This window comes from Anomaloglossus baeobatrachus, chromosome 11 (genome assembly GCF_048569485.1).
Source record: "Anomaloglossus baeobatrachus isolate aAnoBae1 chromosome 11, aAnoBae1.hap1, whole genome shotgun sequence".
Lineage (NCBI taxonomy): Eukaryota > Metazoa > Chordata > Amphibia > Anura > Aromobatidae > Anomaloglossus > Anomaloglossus baeobatrachus.
The window spans coordinates 155,805,901-155,831,330 of NC_134363.1; the positions used below are offsets into that span (position 1 = coordinate 155,805,901).

At 46.8% G+C, this 25,430-nt stretch overlaps 1 protein-coding gene across 2 annotated transcripts in view; it reads left to right on the forward strand.

Annotated features, from left to right (window-relative positions):
* The window catches only part of RER1 (retention in endoplasmic reticulum sorting receptor 1), a 35,131-nt gene that overhangs the window by 6,830 nt on the left and 2,871 nt on the right, over positions 1 to 25,430 (forward strand). For both annotated transcript variants that reach the window (XM_075328813.1, XM_075328814.1), the window contains exons 2-6: positions 11,635 to 11,722; positions 18,152 to 18,256; positions 18,800 to 18,899; positions 19,344 to 19,422; positions 21,087 to 21,222. In XM_075328813.1, coding sequence (XP_075184928.1) covers positions 11,642 to 11,722; positions 18,152 to 18,256; positions 18,800 to 18,899; positions 19,344 to 19,422; positions 21,087 to 21,222 — 501 coding nt within the window. In that variant the 5' untranslated portion in view covers positions 11,635 to 11,641. The remainder of the gene's footprint in view (positions 1 to 11,634; positions 11,723 to 18,151; positions 18,257 to 18,799; positions 18,900 to 19,343; positions 19,423 to 21,086; positions 21,223 to 25,430) is intronic.

Sequence of the window (25,430 nt, forward strand, 5' to 3'; positions counted from 1 at the left end):
TTCTCCCTGCAGCATTAATGTAGTGGTAAATTGCGGACATTTATGTACTAGAACGGTTAAACATCACATGAACGAGAGGCGCTAATCCAGAGCAGCTCTGTATACTGGTCGATGGAGGGGGACCTGGCCGGCGCCCTCTTATGTGATGTCTTTATGTGGCAGCCGTTTAAAGTGTGCCTGTCATATTAACGGTGTACCGGTTCTTATAAGTCTATGGACTTTTTATGAATCTGTTCATGATTTCATTTGCTCTCGTCGGAGAACCATGCAGCACTGAGCAGAAAAAAGGGGGCTCACTGCTCATCTGAGGGCTTCTACTTGATCAATCGAGGTGTCTGCATTCTTCAGACCTCCATTTGTCAAAACTTTTGACTTGCTTCTATGACCTATTTGAAGGGTTTTTAAAATGATTGCTAACAGGAATGGGTGCTGCGTACACTTATCACCGGGTGGGTTCTTAAGGTGGTGTCACACATAGCGACGCAGCAGCGATCTGACCTTATCAGGATTGCTGCTGCGTCGTTACATGGTCGCTGGTGAGCTGTCAAACAGGCAGATCTCACCAGCGACCAGTGACCAGCCCCCAGCCAGCAGCGACGCGTGGAAGCGTAACTAAGGTAAATATCGGGTAACCAAGGAAAGCACTTCTCTTGGTTACCTGATATTTACCTTAGTTACTAGAGTCCGCCGCTCTCACGCTCCCTGTTCCCTGCACTCCTAGCCAGAGTACACATCGGGTTAATTACCCGATGTGTACTCCAGGTACGTGTGCATGGAGCAGGGAGCCGGCACTGGCAGCTGAGAGCGGCGGACTCTAGTAACTAAGGTAAATATTGGATAATCAAGGAAAGGTCTTCCCTTGGTTACCCGATGTTTACCTTGGTTACAGCTTACCGCAGGCTTCCAGACGCCGGCTCCTGCTCCCTGCTCGCTTCATTTCGTCGCTCTCTTGCTGTCACACACAGCGATGTGTGCTTCACAGCGGGAGAGCGCCGAGCAAGAAATGAAGCAGGACATTCAGCAACGAGCGGCGACCTCACAGCAGAGGCCAGGTCGTTGCTGGATGTCACAGACAGCGACAGAAAATGGTGACTTACAGTGACGTCGTCGTCGCTATGTGTGACACCACCTTTACACCTTCTCAGGAATGGTCCTTAAGATAAGCTATCAGTGTAAGACTAGTGCGGGGTCTGACACTTTGGCACACCTTTTGATCAGGGGTCACTTAAAGGAAACCTGTCACCAGATTTGGCGACTTTAAGCTGCGGCTACCACCAGTGAGCTCTTATATCCAGAATTCCAGAATACTGTATATAAGAGCCCAGGCCGCTGTGTAGAACGTACAAAACACTTTATAATACTCCCCTAGGGGGCGGTCCGGTCCAATGGGTGTCGCTGCTCTGTGGTCCAATAGGTGTCGATGCTCTCCGGTCCAGCACCTCCTTTCTGCAGCAATCTCCGCCCTCTTTCTTCTGATGTCCGTGTCCTGGACGTGTCCTGTGTCTTGCACACTAGCTGGCATTGAGTTCCTGCACAGGCGCACTTTGATCTGTCCTGCTCAGAGCAGAACAAAGTACTGTAGTGCGTATACGCGGGCAATATTTGACCTTTCCTCACGTCTATGCATTACGGTACTGTGATCTGTGCTCAGCAGGGCAGATCAAAGTGCGCCTGCGCAGGACCGCACTGTCGGTCTGTGTGGATGACGTAGACGCGTCATCCTGATTGGGCTTTGGTAGAAGGAGGACAGAGATCGCCGCAAAGAGGAGGCGCCGGACCAAGAGCAGCGACACCCATCAAACCGGACCCCCCCTTCATATGTGAGCATTATAAAAGTGTTTTTTACATTATACAGATTGGTCTGGACTGTTATATACAGTATTCTGGAATGCTGTATATACGAGCCCAGTGGTGGTGGCCGCAGCTTATAGTCGCCAAATCTGGTGACAGGTTCCCTTTAAATGCTGAATGCCGCAACCTCTTCACTGCTTATTTATTCTGCATTGCTTATATAGCGCCATCATACTCCACAGCGCTTTACAGATGCCATGATCACTGTCCCCATTGGGACTCGCAATCTACATTACCTATCACTACTATGTCTTTGAACTGTCGGAGGAATCCCAAAAACTTGGGGAGAACATAGAAAACTCCTTGCAAATGTGATCTTTGGGATGTGAACCTCCTGATATTTTATAGCTTGTATATTCAATTTAGTCTTCCTAAATATATACCGTAGTACCCCATCTTGTTTTATACCCTAGAGCAGGGGCGAACATATCATTGGCGCATCCTATGTGGCCGCACAGGGGCCCAAGAGATTAGGGGGCCCATATCTACCTCCAGGACAGGTGGAATTGTGCATTTTAATGAGCCCTTGGTCTGCAGAGGGCCCATATATCATTCATACACAGTTAGGGGCCCTTTCCTGTCTGTGTCTGCCCGTGCCCTTGAGCTCCATTCTGCAAGTGTCATGTCTTCTGTGGCCTCCTCTCCAGTGTGGAGCGGGCGCTGATCTGTCCACAAGGCTTTCTGTTTCCAGTACATACTAGCATATCTGATACGATGTGGTGAGCTTGTGATGTCAGACAGGAATGGGTTTGTGGTCACACATATTTCTGGTTTAAGGAGTCTACCTGGTAACTGAAAAAAATCCTGCAAAAATTGACTTATTTTTCCATTCTGAGCCTTATGTAAGGTATGTATGTATGAATTGCTCATACCTCGGGACGTCTCAATATTTGAAAGTGGAAACAAAACGGTGAAGAACTGGCATCCTGAATCCGGAGGACCGAACAGCCTCATCATCGAAGACTAGCTGCAAATAGAGTTGGTGGAGGCATTAAAATAAAAAAAAAAAACAACAAGGTTTTTTGAGTGGATACTGCTTTTTTGGAGGCGTTTTTCCTTTCTTCCAGCGTTTTGGAAAAGTGTGTTTCCCCCCCCCCCCACCCCACCCCCCAACTCCCACTGAAGTGTTTTTCTTTGCATCTGTTTGATTGGACAGTGGCTTGTTTAGAGAGGTTAGAGAGCAGTTTTGAAAGAGCGATGTGCACAAAAACCCAGGTTTGTAGAGTGTGGTCCCCCCGGGGGGGGGCGTATGTAGGGGTCCCCCCCAGGGGGGGGGGGCGTATGTAGAGTGTGGGGGTCCCCCGACGCGCTCCTTATTGATCAAGCTTATAAGATTTAGGCTATGTGCCCACGCTGCGGATTTTGCCGCGGATTTACCGCGGATTTCCCGAAAATCTGCAGCAGCGGCACTTCCAAGCCATTTCAATGGCATTTTGGAAATGCTGTGTCCATGCTGCGGATTTTTCCGCGGCGGATTTGCCGCGGATTTTGATCTGGAAAAATCTGCAGCATGTCAATTATTCTTGCGGATTTTGGTGCGGATTTTGGGTATAGAATGGGGAAAAAAAAAAAAATCCGCATCAAAATCCACGGTAAATCCGCGGGTGCGGATTTGCCGCGAAAGTCGCGGATTTTCATGCAGAAAAATCCGTAGGTACATTCTACCGTGGACACATAGCCTTAAGAAGGTCCAGCTCCTGGCCGGGCAGTCCATGTGCGGTGCGCTCAGCCATTTTTTTTTGGCCTGTAATACAGGGTTCCAGCCTCTGTCAGCGTCGGTGCTGTCACTTGGGTCTCAGTAAGTGGATACAGGGCCATCGCTGATTCACGGCCATTTATCAGTTCATCAGACTCCTGACACGATCAGCAGGAGCCGTGCCCTCTCCGATCCTGATAATTTCCTTGTCTGCACTTTTACCTACATGTGGCCATAGATAGGTAGAATATATCTGCAGCTGAGTAATTTATGGAGTATCCAGGTCACTATTGATGCATTTTCTTATTCTGTATAGAGACGTACATCAGAAGGACACATGTATGGCCTCTGTGGGGTGATCAGAGCTCTAAACCCTAAGGCTATGTGCGCACTGGAAAATGGAATTTTCTCAAGAAAATTCCGCAGGCACTGAAAGATTACCGCACCCGCGGTAAAAAACCGCAGCTGAAAACCGCATGCGGTTTGCTGCGGTATTGTTCGCAGTTTTGCCGCGTGCGGGTTGGTACATGTGCTTTATTGCATTCAATGCAATAAAGCACATTGAAAAAAAAAATAATTTCCTTCTGAGATAGATAGTAGTAGATAGATAGATAAAGAGACAGATAGAAGAATAGATAGAGGGATAGATAGATAGATAGAGGACAGATCGCTGCATTTCTCACGGTCGGCAGTGAGTTCACATTACCGGCCGTGGGAAATGACCGGTAATTACCTCTGCTGTCTCGCTGCGAGGCTGCATTCAGCGCTGTGACAGTGTCAGTCGTGGCTGGATGTAAGCAGCGCAGGAGCTGTGGATTACGCCGGAGCGGTGGATTACGTCGGAGCTTTGTTTCGGGAGGGGTTAATAAAAGGGTGAACGAGGCTTATTTGTGTTTTATTTAAAATAAAGGATTTTTCGGTGTCTCTGTTTTTTCACTTTACTTACGGGTTGATCATGTCAGCTATCACATAGACGCTGCCATGATCAAGCCTGGAGTTAATGGCGGCGATCCACCACCATTAACCCCTTGTATTACCTTGACTGCCATTGCATCACGGCAGCAGGAAGAGCCGGGGACACTCCGGTACTGTCACATAATGCAGGGCAGCTGTGGCTGATATTCTCGACTGCGGGAGGTGGGAGTGAGGCGGGGGACATTAACCCTGCCCCTCTCCCTCTCCAGCCTGAGAATACCGGGCCGCCGCTGTGTGCTTACCTCAGCTGGACGGTAAATATACAGCGGAGCCCACGTGTTTTATTTTCTATATTTCCGTTTGATTTCTATGTGTGTTCTATGTGTCTGTGTCTGTGTCTCTGATGTCTGTGTCTGTGTGTGTGTCTGTGATCTGTGTGTGTTTACTCTGCTCCGCTTCCTCTTCCTGTCATAATGACATCACTTCCCTGCAAACCACAGGTAGCGATGTACATTACCGCAGGTAAACCGCAAAATACCGCAGGGAATAACGCAGGAAAACACAGTGAACCGCAGAGAATTTGCTGCCTGCGTTATTCCCTGCGGGATTTCACGATTACATGGCAGTCAATGGAGTGAAATCCCGCAGCGACGTGCGGAAAAGAATTGACATGCAATTGTTTTTGCATCGGGAATCCCGCAGCAAAACATGCAGCTGTCAAATTCCGCCTAGTGTGCACAGGATTTTTTTTCCCCATAGGTTTTGCTGGTGATTCACTGCAGAGATGTTATGAACATTTTCTGCAGCAAATCCGCAGGAAATCCACGGGAAAAAACGGTAAGTGCGCACAGGGCCTAAAGCTTCTGTTCCCGGTGGGTATATCAGGCCTTATAGTTAGAGCATGGTTAGTCAAGTCCTAGACAACTTATCAATTGGGTCAGATTGGTGGTGGCCCGGCAACCCCACTGATTAGCCAGTCACATGGTGGCCGTCAGTAAATCGGCAGTACCCGAGCATCTACTACCCTATGACCGGAGCTGCGATATTTTCCATAGACTGTGGTCGATTCTGCAAACAGTTGTCTTGGTGGGGTTGCCAATTGTTAAACCCTCAAGGCTTTGATGTTGATGAGCTATCCTGGGCAGCCCCTTTAGGGAAAAAAAAAAGAAATGAATGAGCCTAAACGTTCTCCGGATGGGCTGACCCATTTAAAGGGATAATACAGTGGATACCCTGTCGAGCAATGATTGTCTGTACGTGTGATACCTCATCCCGTGTATGTAGAGCAGCACAGAGCGGTGTTGTCTCCGGTCACTCCGGTGGTCTATCCTCTCATATCCACTACATCCATCCAGCTTTACTTCTATAGATCATGTAGATCCCTCCAGTCTGGACTAAGGTTGATGGCAACCTCAGGACACTTTGACTTGTTCAGTAATTGATAGGAAAAGAAAAGTATTGCATGGGTCAGTAGTTTCAAGAATTGGGATTTGTGATGGGATCTAGAGGTGTCGTGTTTTCACGAAGCAGAAAGTTGAGACTATAGGGGTCCTTTACGAGTCTGCTAAATTTACGTAGCTGTGCCTGTGACAATGGAGGGGATATTAAAAACATGAGCCGGGGTTAAATTTGGTATACGTGCCCTGCATATAGGAGCATGTTCACACTGTGGCCAATTAACAGATGAAACCTAAGGAACAAAATGAGTGCCTACCCTGCTATAATACATAAGCAAAAGGTAGCTTGGTATGTGCCAGGGCTGTGGAGTCGGTAAGCCAAACCTATGACTCCGACTCCACAGCCCTGGTATGTGCTCATGCGCCGCGTTATCTGTAACCAGCTGTTTACCGCAGAGCCGAGAATCTGGCCACAACGGATCGATAATCCGCCGGCCTATAACCAGGGTAGACTGTCAGTTTTGTAGAGCTGGAGAACCTGTTTTAAGGAGGCACCTAAGGTCGGTCTCACCCATCCGTGTTTCACAGTCGGAGTATTTTCCCCGATCTCGGCCTCGGCTCTCCTGACCTGAAATAGACAGCCTCATTGACCAGGCCGGCTTGGGTCTGACTCTCCCCAAGGCTATGGGTTACTCAGTCCTGGGCCATATATTTACGGGGAAACTTCACTGGGTGGGGTTGCTTGAAAGGGGTTATGTACAGCGGAATAATAAAGGTTTTGTTGTGACGCCACTTGCGGGTTGCAGCTATGGAGATGGAGCCGCCGCTGCACAGTCTCTCACCGCTGGGCCTGATGTTAGTGACAGCAAGGATGTTGGGCCCTCCAAGTAGTGCCGGGGCCCCAAGGTGTAGGTGATGGAGTTAGGCGCGAAAAGAAGGTAGGCCACACAAGGTATTGCAGTGTAACTGGTTTCTTTACTCACAGCGTTGTTATGGCTGGCAACCCAAAGAAGGCTGGTCCTCACCACTGGTCCCTTTAGTCCCAGTGCCGGGTTGGTGACCTGGTGGCTTCTTTCTCCTGCACCTGTCTCTAGTTGGTGGGTCCCCATGGCTTGGAGCGTCTGGGGGTCTCCTCTTGGTAGTCTCTCAGTCTCTGGTCCATACGGTGGCAGTTTGAACCCTGTAGGGTCGGTGTTCCGGTCCCTGGTTCTCCCGTCACTGCTGGTGCCCCCGGACTTTATGGTCAGTGAGGTCCTGGATGGTCCCCTCACTGTACAGATTTTATCAGGTCTACCTGGAGCGTTTGCCTAACCTAGGGCTCTGTGCCCTGTCTGTGCTATGGTTCCGAGAGTACTCCACCGGCAACCACATGCCTGTGCCTGACAGGTCACTGTTGTACACTCCCGTCAGTACGGTTACATCCGTCTCCTCTCACTTACTTGACTGTCTGACCCCTCCTCCCTGGTTGTCGTCTAGTGGACTGGATCGGGGCTCCACTCCTAGGTGGCCATCCATTGGGTCCAACTCTAGTCTGTCACCAGTCCTTGGGGGAAAAACAGGGATTATATATGTGTTTTGTTGTTACCGGCACTGGTCTTCTGGGTCCCTAGGGGTAGGCCCTGCATCTTTGACATGATGCAGTTCTTTGTAGCTCCTGATGGCTTCAACCGGCCCAACAAGAAGTCTATCCACTATTCCCAAAGAGAACCAGGAGAATTGTGCATACAGCTTCGGGATAAAATATAAGCCATAAATCTGGGTCAGTACAAGATTTGTAACGTCTTATTCTGAGTTGCTGATCGTTTTATGCAGATTATCGTTTTATAGAAGCTATAAATGGCGTTCAGATCATGGACCTGCCCTGTGATGTATGGAGATGTCAGCCAACTTTCATTGTGACTTTCCAAACTGAGTTGCAGTTTCCAGCACCGGTGATTTCTTGTCGGTCTGGTTTTCGGAGATCACGCCCAGACGTAATTCTGACTTTCATTGACTGTGTGCCAGCTTACTGCTTACATGACGGATGTCTTTGTCTTTTTGTTTTTATCAGGGCAAACTTTCAAGAAATGTTACCACTGTAGCGTAAAACGGTGAAAGTTGGGTTGCCGACACATCGTGATTGTAGATGTGGGACATATATTGTTTTTTAGACGGGCTACACCACAGTATGTCCCACTGATGTAGATGGAATCAGCCGACGCTAATATGTATGAGGGCTCCAGGCGACTGTTGGCGAGATGTCGGTCGGACATGTCTGATTTTGGACTTTATTGAGCAGCTGGCAGAGATGTCTCAATGGTCTTCTCATACACAAGACATAGGACCTCTCGGCCGAACAAGGACTTCTGTATAATGGAGGGATGGCCGTACATCGCTCAGCTGACGGCCATTTGTATGGGGGGCCTCAAGTCTCCTGACTCCCCCATTCACGTGAGCGCTTGTCTCTAGTGTTAACACCTCTGGCAGTGACTCTCTCCCCTGTAATTACAACTGCCGTAACCTCCTACAGATGATGTCAGGAGGCCCGCCATACATATCAGGTGGTTGGATGGTACACCTGTTGGGGATAAGAATTAAGTAACCAAAAATACTTAATTCAGCCATTTCATAGACTCAGGTATATAGTTTAGTAGATGTAAACTAACACACATATTTATGAATGCTTTTGTTTCTTACTAACACATATATATGTATATTGCATATTTAGTGATTTTCCTTAACACAGTATATACTAGCACAAGTAATTTGAAGATGGCTGCCATATCCTGTCTACACCCAAGATGATGAGCAAAGGAGAAATTTCTAAAGTTTGGACTGACCAATCCAGGGAGATTATGTAAATTTATATACGTCTTGAAGCCCCGACCTGCGATACTTGATTGGACAATACTTTTGTATACACCCATACTATAAAAGCTTCGTCCGAGGAGAATAAAGATCAGTTGGTCAGCGTCTGTCATGGAGAAGGTCCATAACCGATATAGTGTCTGTTATCGTTCATTCTCGTGTGCACACATGACATTATAATTTGAAACAGCGGTCAGATCCCTAGAGACTGCTTGAGTCTCATCATCATCATTTCAACACACCGAAATCTTCTGGGTTCAGCCTTCTTTCATCTAATACAAGTGTGGATACCTTTTTAAAGGGAAAATGTTATGCCTCCAAACCATTTATGTGACTGTGTAGACCTTTAAAAGACACAAACAAGGGGATCCACGGTGGCTCAGTGGTTAGCACTGTAGTCTTGCAGCGCTGGGGTCCAACCAAGGACAACATGTACAAGAAGTTTGTATGTTCTCACTGTGTTTGCGTGGGTTTCCTCCGGGTTCTCCATTTTCCTCCCACACTCCAAAAACGTACTGATAGGGACTTTAGATTGACAACTCTGTCCCCATTGGGACTCACAATGTATGTAAAGAGCTGTGGAATTAATGGCGCTATATAAGTGAATTAATATATTATCCCTTTATGACCCCAAAGTGCTTCTCCTGCAGAAAGAAAATCTTGTTTTGAAGTTCTGTATACAGGTGTTTGGTGCGTTGGGGCTTGACGATGCACTTACAGCCCAGATCATGCACAGGCGGAGGAGCTGTAAGGGCATCACCCCAACGCACCAGACGGGTATATACAAAGTGTGAAGATGCGTTTTTTTGCTGTGCATCATCTTCCTTTCATGTCATAAAGAGATCAACTTGCATATCATTTAAAGGGCAACAGACCTAGCCCTATCCATTATCCTAGGGCTTCATGGCAACATTGGTTGCTATTCTCACAGATTGCACAACCCAAATATTTGCACTATTACTGTATTAATTTTATAGTTGACACCCTTGGGGAAAAATGTGCATTAAACTTGCAACCTGATGCCAATAAAAATCAAACAGGTTTGTATTTTTTTGAGCCGAATGCATAAGTGATATAGATGGGCATGTGATGATTACTGGGGGCATCACCGTATTCTCATGGCTGTGTAGTTTGTTGTCCTTAGGCAAATTGAAGGCAGGTCCCTGGTGGCTTCTTGCCTCGCCAATTTAGACTGTCAGGTCTTCTTACACGTGTGTGTGTGTGTGTGTGTGTGTGTGTGTGTGTGTGTATAGATATATGTATGTGTATATAATATATAGATATATGTATGTGTGTATAATATATATATATATATTATATGTGTGTGTGTGTGTGTGTGTGTGTATGTGTGTATATGTATGTGAAGAGATTCGCCAGTTTAGAAGAGGCGCCGGGCAGCTTCCTCTTGGACTCATCTTCTCAAGATGCATTGATGACTTCAGCTATTTCAAAGCATGTTTGCAAGTACGAGGAGCAAGTTGGCGCCATATAAATTGTACACTAGTTTATATGTTCATTTTCAGACACAGATGTGTTCCACATGATGTCTGCTAGTGATGAGTGAACACTACCATGCTCGGGTGCTCAGTACTGGTAACTAGTGATGAGCAGGCACTACCATGCTCGGGTGCTCAGTACTCGTAACTAGTGATGAGTGAGCACTGCCATGCTCGGGTGCTCAGTACTGGTAACTAGTGATGAGCGGGCACTACCATGCTCAGGTGATCAGTACTCGTACTAGTGATGAGCGGGCACTACCATGCTCGGGTGCTCAGTACTCGTAACTAGTGATGAGCGGGCACTACCATGCTCGGGTGCTCAGTACTCGTAACTAGTGATGAGTGAGCACTGCCATGCTCGGGTGCTCAGTACTGGTAACTAGTGATGAGCGGGCACTACCATGCTCAGGTGCTTAGTACTGGTAACTAGTGATGAGCGGGCACTACCATGCTCGGGTGCTCAGTACTCGTAACTAGTGATGAGCGGGCACTACCATGCTCGGGTGCTCAGTACTCGTAACTAGTGATGAGCGGGCACTACCATGCTCGGGTGCTCAGTACTCGTAACTAGTGATGAGCGGGCACTACCATGCTCGGGTGCTCAGTACTCGTAACTAGGGATGAGCGGGCACTACCATGCTCGGGTGCTCAGTACTCGTAACTAGTGATGAGCGGGCACTACCATGCTTGGGTGCTCAGTACTCATAACTAGTGATGAGCGGGCACTACCATGCTTGGGTGCTCAGTACTCGTAACTAGTGATGAGTGGGCACTACCATGCTTCGGTGCTCAGTACTCGTATCTAGTAATGAGCGTGCTCTACCATGCTCGGGTGCTCAGTACTCGTAACTAGGGATGAGTGGGCACTGCCATGCTCGGGTGCTCTGTACTCGTAACTAGTGATGAGCGGGCACTGCCATGCTCGGGTGCTCAGTACTCGTAACTAGGGATGAGCGGGCACTACCATGCTCGGGTGCTCAGTACTGGTAACTAGTGATGAGCGGGCACTACCATGCTCGGGTGCTCAGTACTCGTAACTAGTGATGAGCGGGCACTACCATGCTCAGGTGCTCAGTACTCGTAACTAGTGATGAGCGGGCACTACCATGCTCGGGTGCTCTGTACTCGTAACTAGTGATGAGCGGGCACTACCATGCTCGGGTGCTCGGTACTGGTAACTAGTGATGAGCGGGCACTACCATGCTCGGGTGCTCTGTACTCGTAACTAGTGATGGGCGGACACTACCATGCTCAGTATCTGCAAGTACCGAGCATGGTAGTGCCACTCATCACTAGTTACAAGCACCCGAGCATGGTAGTACCCGCTACTCACTAATGCTTGTGTCTCTGCACAGTACACCTGCACTGATGATGACCTCTGATATTTCGTACTTGTGTTGTATTTATCTGATCCATTTGTGTTTTCCAGAAGCAGAATGTCAGAAGGCGACAGTATCGGAGAGTCAGTGCATGGCAAGCCCTCGGTGGTGTTTCGCTTCTTCTCTCGGCTAGGGCAGGTATGCGTCGTGCTGAACACTTTATTAACTTCTGTTTTTATTTTTATCCTCCTTTTTATAGTTTTCTCTGCAGATTACAGATATTTCCATATTATTTATTCCATTTTTAGTAAAACTGGAAGAGTCACCGCTATTTTTATGCTGCCTGTAAGCCTGAGCTGTTTTGCAGATTATCTCAGGGTCTGAAATAACATTTTCTGGTGAAAGTTACCCCACTAAAGCGGCATAACCATTGATGAATGTGTCTTGCGGGCGCCATCCTGCCAACTGTGCCGGAGCTGGCCTCGACTGACATGAAAACACCAAAATTTGCCAAAAATTGTGCAACTCTTTAAAGTTTGATGAATTGGCCCCATTGACTGCCATTAGTCAGTGTGCTGTGGCTCTTGTTTAGGACCCCATAACAGTGTCAGGGGAGAAAGAACATCCGACAGTTCGGTTTGCCATCACCAATACTGGTGGTTTCTATATTCTCTACATCCAGGTTTAAAGTAGACCTGTTAGTTATGTTTTTATTGCTGCCGCCTACCTGTGATGATAATGAGATAACTGCTAACTCTTCTTCCCATGTTCACAGGCTGCAAGTGTAAAACTCAGGAGGGGGAGGTGAAAGATGCGTTAATTTTTATTGTAAAGCGTGTCAGTTTACCTGTGTAATCTGACACTGGCTGATTTGCTTGTTAGCGAGTCCACAAGGTCACAGCGAGTCCTGGATGTTCTCGAGCAAGACGCTTTCTTCAGCCGCGCTCGTCTCTGGCGTCAGGCCCCATACACATTAAACTGACAACGGCAGAACCTGCCTATATCTGCGAGCCCACAGATCTGTATGGGAACCATCCCCTGACAGATGATATCAGGGGAGAGGAGGATCCGGCATGACTGATTTTTGGATTGCCTATCATTTTGAGATAAGCTTTGATTACCGGAGGAGTCGGGGGAGAGAGCTGTTGACCAAACCGTGGTCTGATTGCGATCTATCCTGTATAGGGTCAGATCAGGGATTTTTTCCCCCACCCTATGACGGCACCACGGGAATATAAGGGTGCCGTCATGGGTTCGGAAAAAAACACATTACCGGTAAGTAATTACGTATTTTTCCCTCACCCTATCACGGCACCCTTATATTCCCGTGGTGCCGTCATGGGTTCGGAAAAAACACATTACCGGTAAGTAATTACGTATTTTTCCCTCACCCTATGACGGCACCCTTATATTCCCGTGGTGCCGTCATGGGTTCGGAAAAAACACATTACCGGTAAGTAATTACGTATTTTTCCCTCACCCTATGACGGCACCCTTATATTCCCGTGGTGCCGTCATGGGTTCGGAAAAAACACATTACCGGTAAGTAATTACGTATTTTTCCCTCACCCTATGACTGCACCCTTATATTCTTGTGGTGCCGTCATGGGTTCGGAAAAAACACATTACCGGTAAGTAATTACGTATTTTTCCCTCACCCTATGACTGCACCCTTATATTCCCGTGGTGCCGTCATGGGTTTGGAAAAAACACATTACCAGTAAGTAATTACGTATTTTTCCCTCACCCTATGACGGCACCCTTATATTCCCGTGGTGCCGTCATGGGTTCGGAAAAAACACATTACCGGTAAGTAATTACGTATTTTTCCCTCACCCTATGACGGCACCCTTATATTCCCGTGGTGCCGTCATGGGTTCGGAAAAAACACATTACCGGTAAGTAATTACGTATTTCTTCCAGTCATTTCAGATCAGTCTTAAAGGGAACCTGTCAGGTCCAATTTGCACCCAGGACCATGGGCAGTTCTGGGTGCATATTGCTAATCCCTGCCCCAACAGTCCCTGTGTACACTAGCATAGATAAAGGGATCTTTAGAAAAAGTATTTCTAAAGATCGTTCCTTATATTAATGAGGCCAGGGACTAGTCCCGAGGGCATTTCTCACCTTGCCTAGTCAGCCCACATAGCATAGCATTACCTGGCCAGAATCCTACTCCACACTGATGAGGGGCAATACCCCGAAACAGCTGTCTGTGGATGGATACCTGGCCTTGGTATTTCCCTTGTCATATCTTTAAACTTGTCAAAGAGTTGGATATTGACTAAAAGGGGCACTTAATATGGTGGTTATGGTGGTCTCCTAAAAAGAACCCCTCCTTGGCTGGGTCCTTCCCGGAGGGATATCTGGCTAGTTTCTGTGTCGAGACTCCTAACAGAGGCTCCACGGACTTTTTTGATTTGCACATGGCTTGGTAGCACACTCCTGTGGGCATAATAACATGCTAATGAATGCGCAGCGCCGTCGCACATACCTCAGTCTTCATGGTGGAGGATGGATGTGCAGTGCACATGATCCGCAGTCCTCAGCACTTCCGGTCATGCGCACTGTACCTCAATGAAGCCGGGAAGATTACACCCGGTATCGGTTTAGAGCGCGTGATCGAAAAAAAAAATCAAAATCAAATCTTTATTTTTATATAGCGCTAACATATTCCGCAGCGCTTTACATACATCAGGAACACTGTCCCCATTGGGGCTCACAATCTAAAGTCCCTATCTGTATGTTTTTGGAGTGTGGGAGGAAACCGGAGAACCCGGAGAAAACCCACGGAAAGAACATACAAACTCCTATCAGATGTTGTCCTTGGTGGGATTTGAACCCAGGACCCCAGCGCTGCAAGACTGCACTGCTAACCACTGAGCCACCGTGCCGCCCAGTCTTGGGTACTCCAGATCATATGCACTGCACATCCATCCTCCAACGGCCGCCATGAACAGTGACGGCGCTGCGCATTCATTAGCATGTTAGTCCGTCCACAGGGGTGTGCTACCATGCTATGTGGGCCAACTAGGCAAGGGGAGAAACGCCCTCGGGACTAGTCCCTGGCTTCATTAATATAATATAAGATCTTTAGAGATACTTTTTCTATAGATCTCTTTATGCTAGTGTATACAGGGATGGTTAGGCAGGGATTAGCAATATACACCCAGAACTACTTGTGGCTCTGGGTGTATATTGTACCTGACAGGTTCCCTTTAAAAGCCGTTTTCTAACACAACACCAGCCAGACACCTTTGTATATTTCGGGTACTTGCGTCTGTCCTTCTTTTGGTTAGTAACGCTCGCCCCCCTGCAGTAGTGATTACTATGAGGAGTGTGTTCTGCTATACGTCTGATTTTCATGGCGCTCTCCGCCCCCGATTATCCGTGTCATCGCACCGCAGCGCTCGGATTATCCGGGGCTATCAGGAAGGGTTCAGAATAGCTTCAGGCTGTGAATAAAGAGATGTAAAATGTTCTCAGTTCTGAGTCTGGCAATGATGTCCTACATGCATAAGATCCAAATACCCTGCCTAAAGGGGTTTTCTGGTATTAAAAAAGAAATAAAAATAGGACATGAAGTTGAATAGTATAAAATAAAGCCGTGCTCGCCCAAATCCTCTCCAGCTGCCTCCCCCATCGCTCAGGAGGAGCCTTTCCATCTATTTCCGCTGATTTGCTTTTCATAGGCACGTGACCGCTACAACCGCAATTACAAGGCTGCATATATAACAGCATGGTCTCGGTTTAAAGGGGCGAGTGCGGGTTACGTCCTGTCTTTAAACCAGTTGCTCCTTCCCTTTTAAAGGAAGAAAGACAAAAGTGAATGATGGATTATCCTAGATATTAGGTACTGGGGACCTCGACCTTTCTTTACCTTGAGAGCCTTGTGCAGCCGAAATATGCTGACAAGTCACATTCTTTGTGAAGAAATGGCTTCTTGTTTGATCCCGTTGAAGGTTATAATTACCAATGTGCCCCCTACAATATTGCTAATGAATGCCCCGATCGCCCCTTATTAGTAATACTGCGTATAGGGGCTTTAAATCTAAATCTGCAAACAGAATCAATTCTGCACTACCTTGCTAGACCCTTTCTGGTGCCAGGGAGGAGTAAGCTCGTCAGGTCCTTACATTGTGTGGGTCTCCGGGTGCACGTAGACTAAGAAAAGATGAAATTGCAAACATCCATAGAAGTAGAAAGCCACGGCACATCCAGCAAGTATCCCAAAAGGTGCTTTATTTAATTCCAAAGGTGCATTAAAATAGCGGGCAGAGGATCGGGTGCAGGTCTCCTGGGGACGACGGCTGTTTCGTACCTCTTGGTACTTCAACAGGTTCACTTGACCCGTTGAAGTACCAAGAGGTACGAAACACGCGTTGTCCCCAGGAGACCTGCACCCGGTCCTCTGCCCGCTATTTTAATGCACCTTTGGAATTAAATAAAGCACCTTTTGGGATACTCGCTGGATGTGCCGTAGCTTTTTACTTCTATGGACACTTGGCTTTAAAACTAACAAACAGCTGCACTCTTCATATCTGAGTGCAGCTGTCTAATTGTTGGTTTATATCATGTTCAGCATGCATCTGTTCACATTTGTCTGTTAGGAAGGGCCATCAGTTTTCTGATTTTATTTCTTATAGTGGCCGGGGGAAAAAAAAAACACTTTCAGGGCCTGGCCACCTCCTGGAACTCCGGCCTCTGCGGTCTCAAAAAGCATTGTAGTAGATGAGAGCCGGGAAGGTGTCTTCTATTGTTTGACCACGGGGACTTATCAGGACCCCAGGCCTAGCAGTTGACATTATCTTTTAACCTAATTTGGTCACATGCTTGAACCTTTCTTAAGACCTCCTTCACACATCCATGCAAAACACTAACGATTTACTCAGTCCATGGTGAAGGTGTATGTTCTCCGTGTGCTGTCCCTGTGCTATTCGTGTGCCATTCGGATAGCACAGGGACAGCATGAGGCTGGTATACTTGGCTGTCTCCTTGGGCTGCTGTTACTTCTGGGTCTGTGCTGGGTACAGTGAATATGCATGAGCATAATGAGCGGGATCCGGAAGCAACAGCAGTGCTGGAGACAGGTAAGTATGAAAAGTCTTTATTTTTATGCTTTGTTTTCTCCGGTACGTGTCACACGGATGCCATACGGATCACATCAGTGTGCGGTCCATGTGACACCCGTGCTGCCGGCGGAAAACTGACATGTCACCATGTGGAGCACACAGACACACGGTCCATGTGAAAACAGGGACGTGTGGGCAAACTCATTAATTTTTTTTTTTTTATGGATCTATGTGTTTCCTCCCACCCCCTGCTTTTTGCTGCAATCTATCCCCCATTTTTATCCTATTAGATGAGACCATGTCTTCTCTTTTGTCTTCTCTCCGTATTAAGTCATATATTATCTTGAGTGCCCACTAAAAAGTAATCATACCCTCTGATGCCCTTTAGCAATTATTAATGTCCCTTAAGTCTCTCCCCAACTAGCTTTTTAAAAAGTAAAAGTAGTGAGACCTCCAGGAGAAAAAAAATCCACCCTTGTGTTGCTGATGAGCCCACCTTCTTCCACCTGCGGTGGGGACAGGGATGTCCTATGTGCTCCCCTTTGTTCTGCAGAGTGACCTGCAGTCTACGAGATGCAGACTGGTAGAGCAAGACCCCCCGTGCCTCGTTGCCCCACCACAGGGTGTAGCCGTATCACCGCACAGTGGCCTGAGAAGACGACTGGAGATCTTTTGGGTTCAGAAGATCGTGGTTCCAGATCTGTCACTCGTTGGGAACCAGTGGTGCCTGTCCGTCCCCATTGACTTCGAGCCTCCAGTGCTGTGCACATCCCAGTGGTAGTCGGGTGTATGTAGTCCACCAGTCCTCGCCGCACACGGACGCGAAAATGTGCCGCGTTCTTGGAAAGTGGTCCCTTGGCTCGCCACAGGACGGCGGTGTTAACCACTCGTCGTCACGCCACCCTGGCACTGAGCTCCGATACGTCTCGCATCGCTTTGTGCGCACTTGTTTTATAGTCCACAAGTACGGCTTTACAGGATTACGTTTTGGGGGGCCTCTACCCTGTTGGGTGAGAACAATGTGTTTTGTTGGAAGGGGGATTTCAGGAACGCGGCTCGTACAATCCTGCCAAGGTTTAATCTCCGTAAACTGATAGCGGAGCGGTGCTGGAATGTGACTTCATTAGATGGACTTGTTTAATCCTATTTTCTGTGTGTGATGTTTGGCTTCGGCTATTTCTGCAGAAACTTGGCGCCGGTGTGGTAGCCGGGGGCGAGGCTCCTATTAGGGGACCTGTGCTCGGATAGTAGTGGTCCATGTCTGGCATTTTGCTCTTCTCAGTGTGGGGCAGGGTAAGAAATGTCCTTCTGCACCCTCTGGTCGTCCCATCCAGGTCTCTACTCTACAGCTTAGCATGTGAAGGATTGAACATAAATAAATTGCATGAAAGTGTACGCATCTTTATATACTTTGTTTTACTTTTTCAGTTTTTACAGCTCTCCCCTTACTGTGAGCAATGATCACATTCACTTACAGCAAGCAGAGGTCTATATGAAAGCATCCCTGCGGCTCTGCACCTAAACTGTATAGTAAAGCCATGAATTTGTGTTTCAGATTTACCAGTCATGGCTAGACAAATCTACGCCGTACACAGCCATGCGATGGTTAATGACCCTCGGTCTAAGTGGTCTCTACATGATAAGGGTTTATATACTACAGGTAATTTTTATTTTTGTTTTTATTTTTTTTATTTAATTTCTGTAATTGGAGCCATTCTATTACATTTATGATTGTTTTTACTTACGGTATTTATGTTCTTTTATTTTATTATAATTGGAGCAGTCCTACTATATTTATAATTATTTTTATTTCAGATTTATTTTAGTTGTTGCAGTTTATTATTATTAGTAGTATTATTAGTATTGTAATATTAGTGTGTTTTATTATTGTATTTGTTATAGTTTTGTTTTTTTGTTGTAGTATTATTTTATTTATTATTTTTGTTTTATTATTGTTTTATTGTTTTTTATTTTATTGTATTAATATATTATTTTGTTGTTTTTTATTGTTTTTATTGTATTAATAATTATTTTATTAGTATATTAGTATATTATTATCATTGTATTATCATTGTATTATTATTATATTATTATTATAATATTATTAGTATATTATTATAATATTATTATTATTATAATATTATTGTACTGGGAGCAGGCCTATTATAGTTTTATATATTTTATTTATTTTTTTTCTTCTCAGGGTTGGTATATAGTAACGTATGCCTTGGGTATCTATCATCTAAATCTCTTCATAGCATTCTTGTCTCCGAAGGTAGACCCATCCCTAATGGAAGATTCAGGTACGGCCGATCTCTACTCCTCACTTCTTTACCTTCTTTCTATTCTCCCCCAGATGACTTCACAATAAATGCTGCAAATGCCCGGCACAATGTTATCTAAAGGGGCAGAAAACCTAAAATGGCAACAAACAAAGGTTTAGTGCCACATTAAATGGGTTTTCCAGCTTTAAAATATTGATGACTTTTCGCTAGGATAGATCAATATCAGATCTGGGGGTTCACCACCCGCCACCCCACCAGCTTCTTTCACGTTCCTGCAAACAGGACTCTGTTCCTTCGCTGCGCTGAGCTGCAGTACCCAGCAATGGCCACAGCGTAGAAGCTGCGCTTTCCAACTGTTTATATCCGGCCGCTGGAGCTGAAGGCCGCAGATAGTCGGGGGTGGCAGCCTGGAAAATCCCTTTAAGTGCATTAGATAACTTCTGTTCTGTCTTCTCTTTTTAGACGAGGGGCCTTCCTTACCCACAAAACAGAATGAAGAATTTCGTCCGTTTATTCGGCGGCTGCCAGAATTTAAGTTTTGGTGAGCGCTTCATATTTTATGAAAATGTCTGCTTTTTTTTTTGTCTTGTAGGTCAAAATAATAGGAAACCTAGAGACGTCCTCTACTGTCAAATAATTAAAGGGGTTGGCCCCCCAATTGTTTTCTAAAAGGCCGTAAGCTACTTGTAGCGGCACGTAGACCTGTCACCAGATTTGGTGACTATAAGCTGCGGCCAGCACCACTGAGCTCTTATATACATCTAGAATACTGTATATAAGAGCCCTGGCCACTGTGTATAACGTAAAAAACACTTAGGGGGACGGTCCAGTACTGAGTGTCGCTGCTCTCTGGTCCGGCGCCTCCTCTTTCGGGTCCGGCGCCTCCTCTTTCGGGTCCGGCGCCTCCTCTCTCGGGCCCGGCGCCTCCTCTCTCGGGCCCGGCGCCTCCTCTCTCGGGCCCGGCGCCTCCTCTCTCGGGCCCGGCGCCTCCTCTCTCGGGCCCGGCGCCTCCTCTCTCGGGCCCGGCGCCTCCTCTCTCGGGCCCGGCGCCTCCTCTCTCGGGCCCGGCGCCTCCTTCTACCCAGCCCAGTGTGGATGACGCAACCTACGTCATACACACAGGCCGACAATGCGTTCCTGCACAGGTGCACTTTTATCTGCACTGCTGAAGGCAAATTAAAGTACTGTAATGCGCAGGCGCGAGGAAAGGTTAAAGACCGCCCGCGCATGCACACTACGAGGTACAATACTTTGATCTGCCCTGAGCAGGGTAGATCAAAGTGTATCTGCGCAGTGCCTCAATGCCAACAGGTGTGGATGACGTAGGACGTGTCATGCACACAGGCCTCAGAAGAAGGACTGTGATCACCGCAGAGAGGAGATGCTGGACCGGAGAGCAGCGACACCCATTGGACCGGACCGCCCCCTAGGTGAGTATAAGAAGTGTTTTTTGCGTTCTATACAGCATTCTGGAATACTGTATAATAGCTCACTGGTGGTGGCCGCAGCTTATTGTCACCAAATCTGATGACCAATTCCCTTTAATTGATACTTTCCCCTAGTTGCTCAGTAGACAGCTTCCACTGTGGGCTTTGTAAGCCATGTAGAGCTAGGGTTACAGTTTGAATAGGCTGGTGGCGGCCACGTAACTTGCCCTTCTGGCCTGTGCCTGGGTCAGGAGGGTAAATCCCCCGGCTGCCACCATCCTGCTTGCCAAGGCTCCCCAACTCCAGTCCTCTTGGCCCTCCAACAGGTCATATTTTCAGGATTTCCTTAGTATCGCCCAGTTGATGATTCCAACATCTGTGCATTGCTATGGAAATCCTGAAACCCTGCACTGCTGGTGGGCCATGAGGACTGGAGTTGAGGACCACTGCTCTTCACAATAGATTGAGGTCCATATGAGGACCATTGTGAGTTCATGGCCTTTTGGGAGCATTTTATATTAAGTGGCCACAATTGTATTCAGCTGCTTAGATGACATTCAGCTTAGACAAACAATTAAAGGGGTGGTCTCATTTAGAGCGGGTATAACATATAGAGAGGATGTAGGTGGGGGCCTTGTCCCATCCTGACCCCCTATTTGTAAATGTGACTTGCTGGTTTTAGAATTGGAGGATATGCGAGGGTCTCTGTCCAGATACAAGGGGGATGCCTATGGTGAGTGTGTAATATAAGGAGCCTCCTCTTCTTTGCTCTTTCCAGGCATTCGGCTACTAAAGGGATCGTCGTGGCCATGGTCTGCACCTTCTTTGAAGCATTCAACGTCCCCGTCTTCTGGCCCATCCTGGTCATGTATTTTATTATGCTTTTCTGCATCACTATGAAGAGACAAATAAAGGTAAGGCTGGCGTTGCTCGCCGTAATGTTGGGTCGCTGTCAGGACGGCAGTGATAGGACCGATGTGGTTTTATTGGGGGTTCTGGAAGGTCTTTGGATCCGGCGTAGCTGAGCAAGCCTTCATCAGGATGGATATTGGCAGCCGAATCTCCTGCAGCCAGGGAGGTGGTCTCTGTGATGGATTACCTGATCGCCGCCGGCTTGTGAACGGGCAACCTCCTGCCCTCCGAGGCCTGTATAACACATGTGGGCAGCAGAGGGCCGACACTGAAAAGCCGGGGTATAGCATAGGGCTGATTAGTGTTAGAAGATCAGAGATTATTCAGCTCATTGACAACTTGGATTATTCATCCCCCATTGTCAAAGGGGTTTGCCGGCAGTTGCAGGCTGTGCAGGGCGTGGATCAGCAGCAGTCGGCGCAGAGTGGGACTTGTAGTTCCACAATAGCTGTTATCCCTCAGGTTACAGACTCCCTCGATTTTTCAATTTTTTTTTTTATATATAGTGAAAATGTTAATTCTCAGTCCGCGGTTTATTCATTCCCAGGAGAAATACCGGGAAAGCACAAAGCAGAACATTCCCAAAAAGATGATCCAGAATTATATCCTATTGACTAAAGGCCACTTTACACACAGCGACATCGCTAGCGCCCCCCCCCCCCCCCTGTCGTTTGTGCGTCATGGGCAAATCGCTGCCCGTGGCACAAAATATAGTTAGGCCCCATCACACAGACTTACTTGCCCTGCGACGTCGCTGTGGCCGGCGAACAACCTCTTTTCTAAGGGGGCGGTTCGTGCGACGTCACACAGCAGCCGTCCAATAGAAGCGGAGGGGCGGAGACCAGCCACATGAAAGACATGCCCACCTCGTTGCCGGAGGACGCAGGTACGGTGTTGTTCCTCGTTCCTGCGGTGTCACGCGTAGCGATGTGTGCTGCCTCAGGAACGACGAACAACCTGCGTCCAAAAGCAGCAACGATATTTGGGAAATAAACGACGTGTCAACAATCAACGATTAGGAGAGTTTTTGATGGTTAGCGGTCGCTCGTAAGTGTCACACGCAACAACGTCACTAACGAGGCCGGATGTGCGTCACGAATTCCGTGACCCCAACGACATCTCGTTAGTGATGTTGCGTGTAAAGCGGCCTTTAGGGGAAGGTCAGGGGGGTATAGCTCATACAGAAAGGATTTGGATATCTTTAGAGCTAGAAATAATTTTTGCAACGGGGTTTAAAGAGGACCAACCACCAGGATTTTACTATATGTGGTTTAGCACTGCAGTCTTGTGGTGGCTCAGTGGTTAGCACTGCAGTCTTGTGGTGGCTCAGTGGTTAGCACTGCAGTCTTGTGGTGGCTCAGTGGTTAGCACTGCAGTCTTGTGGTGGCTCAGCGGTTAGCACTGCAGTCTTTTTTGGTGGCTCAGTGGTTAGCACTGCAGTCTTGCAGCGCTGGGGTCCTGAGTTCAAATCCCACCAAGGACACTATCTGCAATGAGTTTGTATGTTCTCCCCGTGTTTGCGTGGGTTTCCTCCGGGGGTCTCCGGTTTCCTCCCACACTCCAAAAATATACTCTCAGGGAACCTAGATTGTGAGCCCCAATGGGGACAGTGTTGCCAATGTATGTAAAGCGCTGTGGAATTAATAGCACTATATAAATGAATAAAATTATCATTATTATCATTTATATAAACTAAAGCCAGTGCTATACTGGCGCTATCAGGCTGATTCTGTACATACCTTTAGTTGTGAGATCGGATGTATACTTTCTGAAATACAGGCAAGTAAAGTTTGTGAAATGCACTGTTACTTGATTGGTAGAAGCTACAGAATATCTAATAGGTGGGTTGGGTTTTGCCAGTTATTCCCGCCCCTGTACAGCCACCTGTCCTTCCTTCCCCCTGTAATAACCGAGATGGGGGAGGAAGGACAGGCAGCTGTACAGGGGTAGGAATAACTAGCAAAACCCGACCCACCTATTAGATATTCTATGAGAAAAAATCCCAATACATGAGCCATACGGTGAACATGCAGCCAACAGTAATATCCTGGAAGCATGTATGCACTACTCACAATAAATGCAAAAACTGAGAACAAAGAGTATCTTGTGCAATGAGTAAATTTTTATTAAATGACAAACAGGCAAAACAGCAATGTTGCAAATATAAAAACAACTACCATAAAGTCAAAGGGGCATGGAATGATAGTGCAAAGATGGTTTCCAATAGCCGTGGGAGAGGTGGAGATTGTTAGCATAGTACACTAAAAATGTTCAAAGATGAATGAACACTACCACCTTCAATAGCCGTGGGAGAGGACAAAAATGTACATAAACCTAAGCCAGTACATATATGGTGCACACAATGGAACACAATGACCAGTGTATAGCCGTGGAGGAGGTGACCAAAAATATACGAATGCAAAAATAGCCGTGTGAGAGGTGACAAAAATCACCAAAGGACTAAGGAATATAATGGTCACAGATGGAAAATATAAATACTACAATGAAGACACTACCATGGCAAGGCAGAAAAAAACCCACAGAACCCCATGGCTAGAGGCATAAAATAGTCAAGACATAATGCACATACCCGAGTAAGAGGGATCACCACCAACGCGCGTTTCGCGACGGTACTAATGCTTTCTCAAGGGGGAGAATCCCTTGCCATGGTAGTTCTGGGTGCCGGCCCTTTTATCTTTTTGCATTTGCACTTTATAAAGAGAATTATGCTATATATGGTTAGGCATCCCCTACTACCATGATACATACTTCTGAACAGTGTTGGTGATCACACTTTGGGGCACCACAGTGTCTTCATTGTAGTATTTATATTTTCCATCTGTGACCATTATATTCCTTAGTCCTTTGGTGATTTTTGTCACCTCTCACACGGCTATTTTTGCATTCGTATATTTTTGGTCACCTCCTCCACGGCTATACACTGGTCATTGTGTTCCATTGTGTGCACCATATATGTACTGGCTTAGGTTTATGTACATTTTTGTCCTCTTCCACGGCTATTGAAGGTGGTAGTGTTCATTCATCTTTGAACATTTTTAGTGTACTATGCTAACAATCTCCACCTCTCCCACGGCTATTGGAAACCATCTTTGCACTATCATTCCATGCCCCTTTGACTTTATGGTAGTTGTTTTTTATTTGCAACATTGCTGTTTTGCCTGTTTGTCATTTAATAAAAATTTACTCATTGCACAAGATACTCTTTATTCTCCGTTTTTGCTATTAGATATTCTGTAGCTGCTATCAATCAAGTAACCGTGCATGTCACAAACTTTACTTGCCTGTATTTCGGAAAGTATACATCCGACCTCACAACTAAAGGTATGTATAGAATCAGCATGATAGCACCAGTATAGCACTGGCTTTAGTTTATATAGGAAAATTCTTGTGGGTGGTCCTCTTTTTAATAAAGGGGGCTGTCGACTACTTTGATATTGATGATCTACCTACAGGATAGGTTATCAGTAACAGATCATTGAGGGGTCCGACATGCAGAGCCCCCAACAATCAGATGCTAGCGGCATCTGAGGCGTCCGGCTATAAACACCGCTCCATACGCAGTTTAGTGGCTGCAGTAACCAGGAACAGCCGCTACCCTTTACCGTAGCTGATAACTGATCAGTGGGGGCAGCGGGCTTCAGATCCTATCCGATCAGATGATCTGTCATGAATATCGAAGTTGTGGAGAACCCTCTTTACAAGTATTGGACTGTGTGGCCTTCAGATGGCAGGATGAGCTACCAGTGACTCTGTCAGTGAGCTCACGCTGACGGCAGGGCCTGTAACCTCTTCTCAGCGGATTTAGGAAATCTTTCAACTCCTTGTAAATCTACTTAGAAAATGGCTCAGAAGAGGAGAGATAACACATACTGTGCCATCAGACGCTGCACACTGGCAGAGTCTACAATTCCGATATCAAGGCTGTAGAAGGAAAAAAAAAAAATGAATACCCTGCTGCAAAGAAATGTTTAGCCTAAAATGTATGCATTTAAAGGGAATCTGTCAGCAGGTTTTTGCTCCCCCATCTGAGAGCAGCATAATATAGGGACAGAGACCCTGATTCCAGCGATGTGTCACTTACTGAGCTGTTTGCTGTCATTTTGATAAAATCAGTGTTTTCTCTACTACAGATCTAGCAGTTATACAAAGCTCATGAATATGCTGGACTACCTGCAGCAAGCCAAGTAGT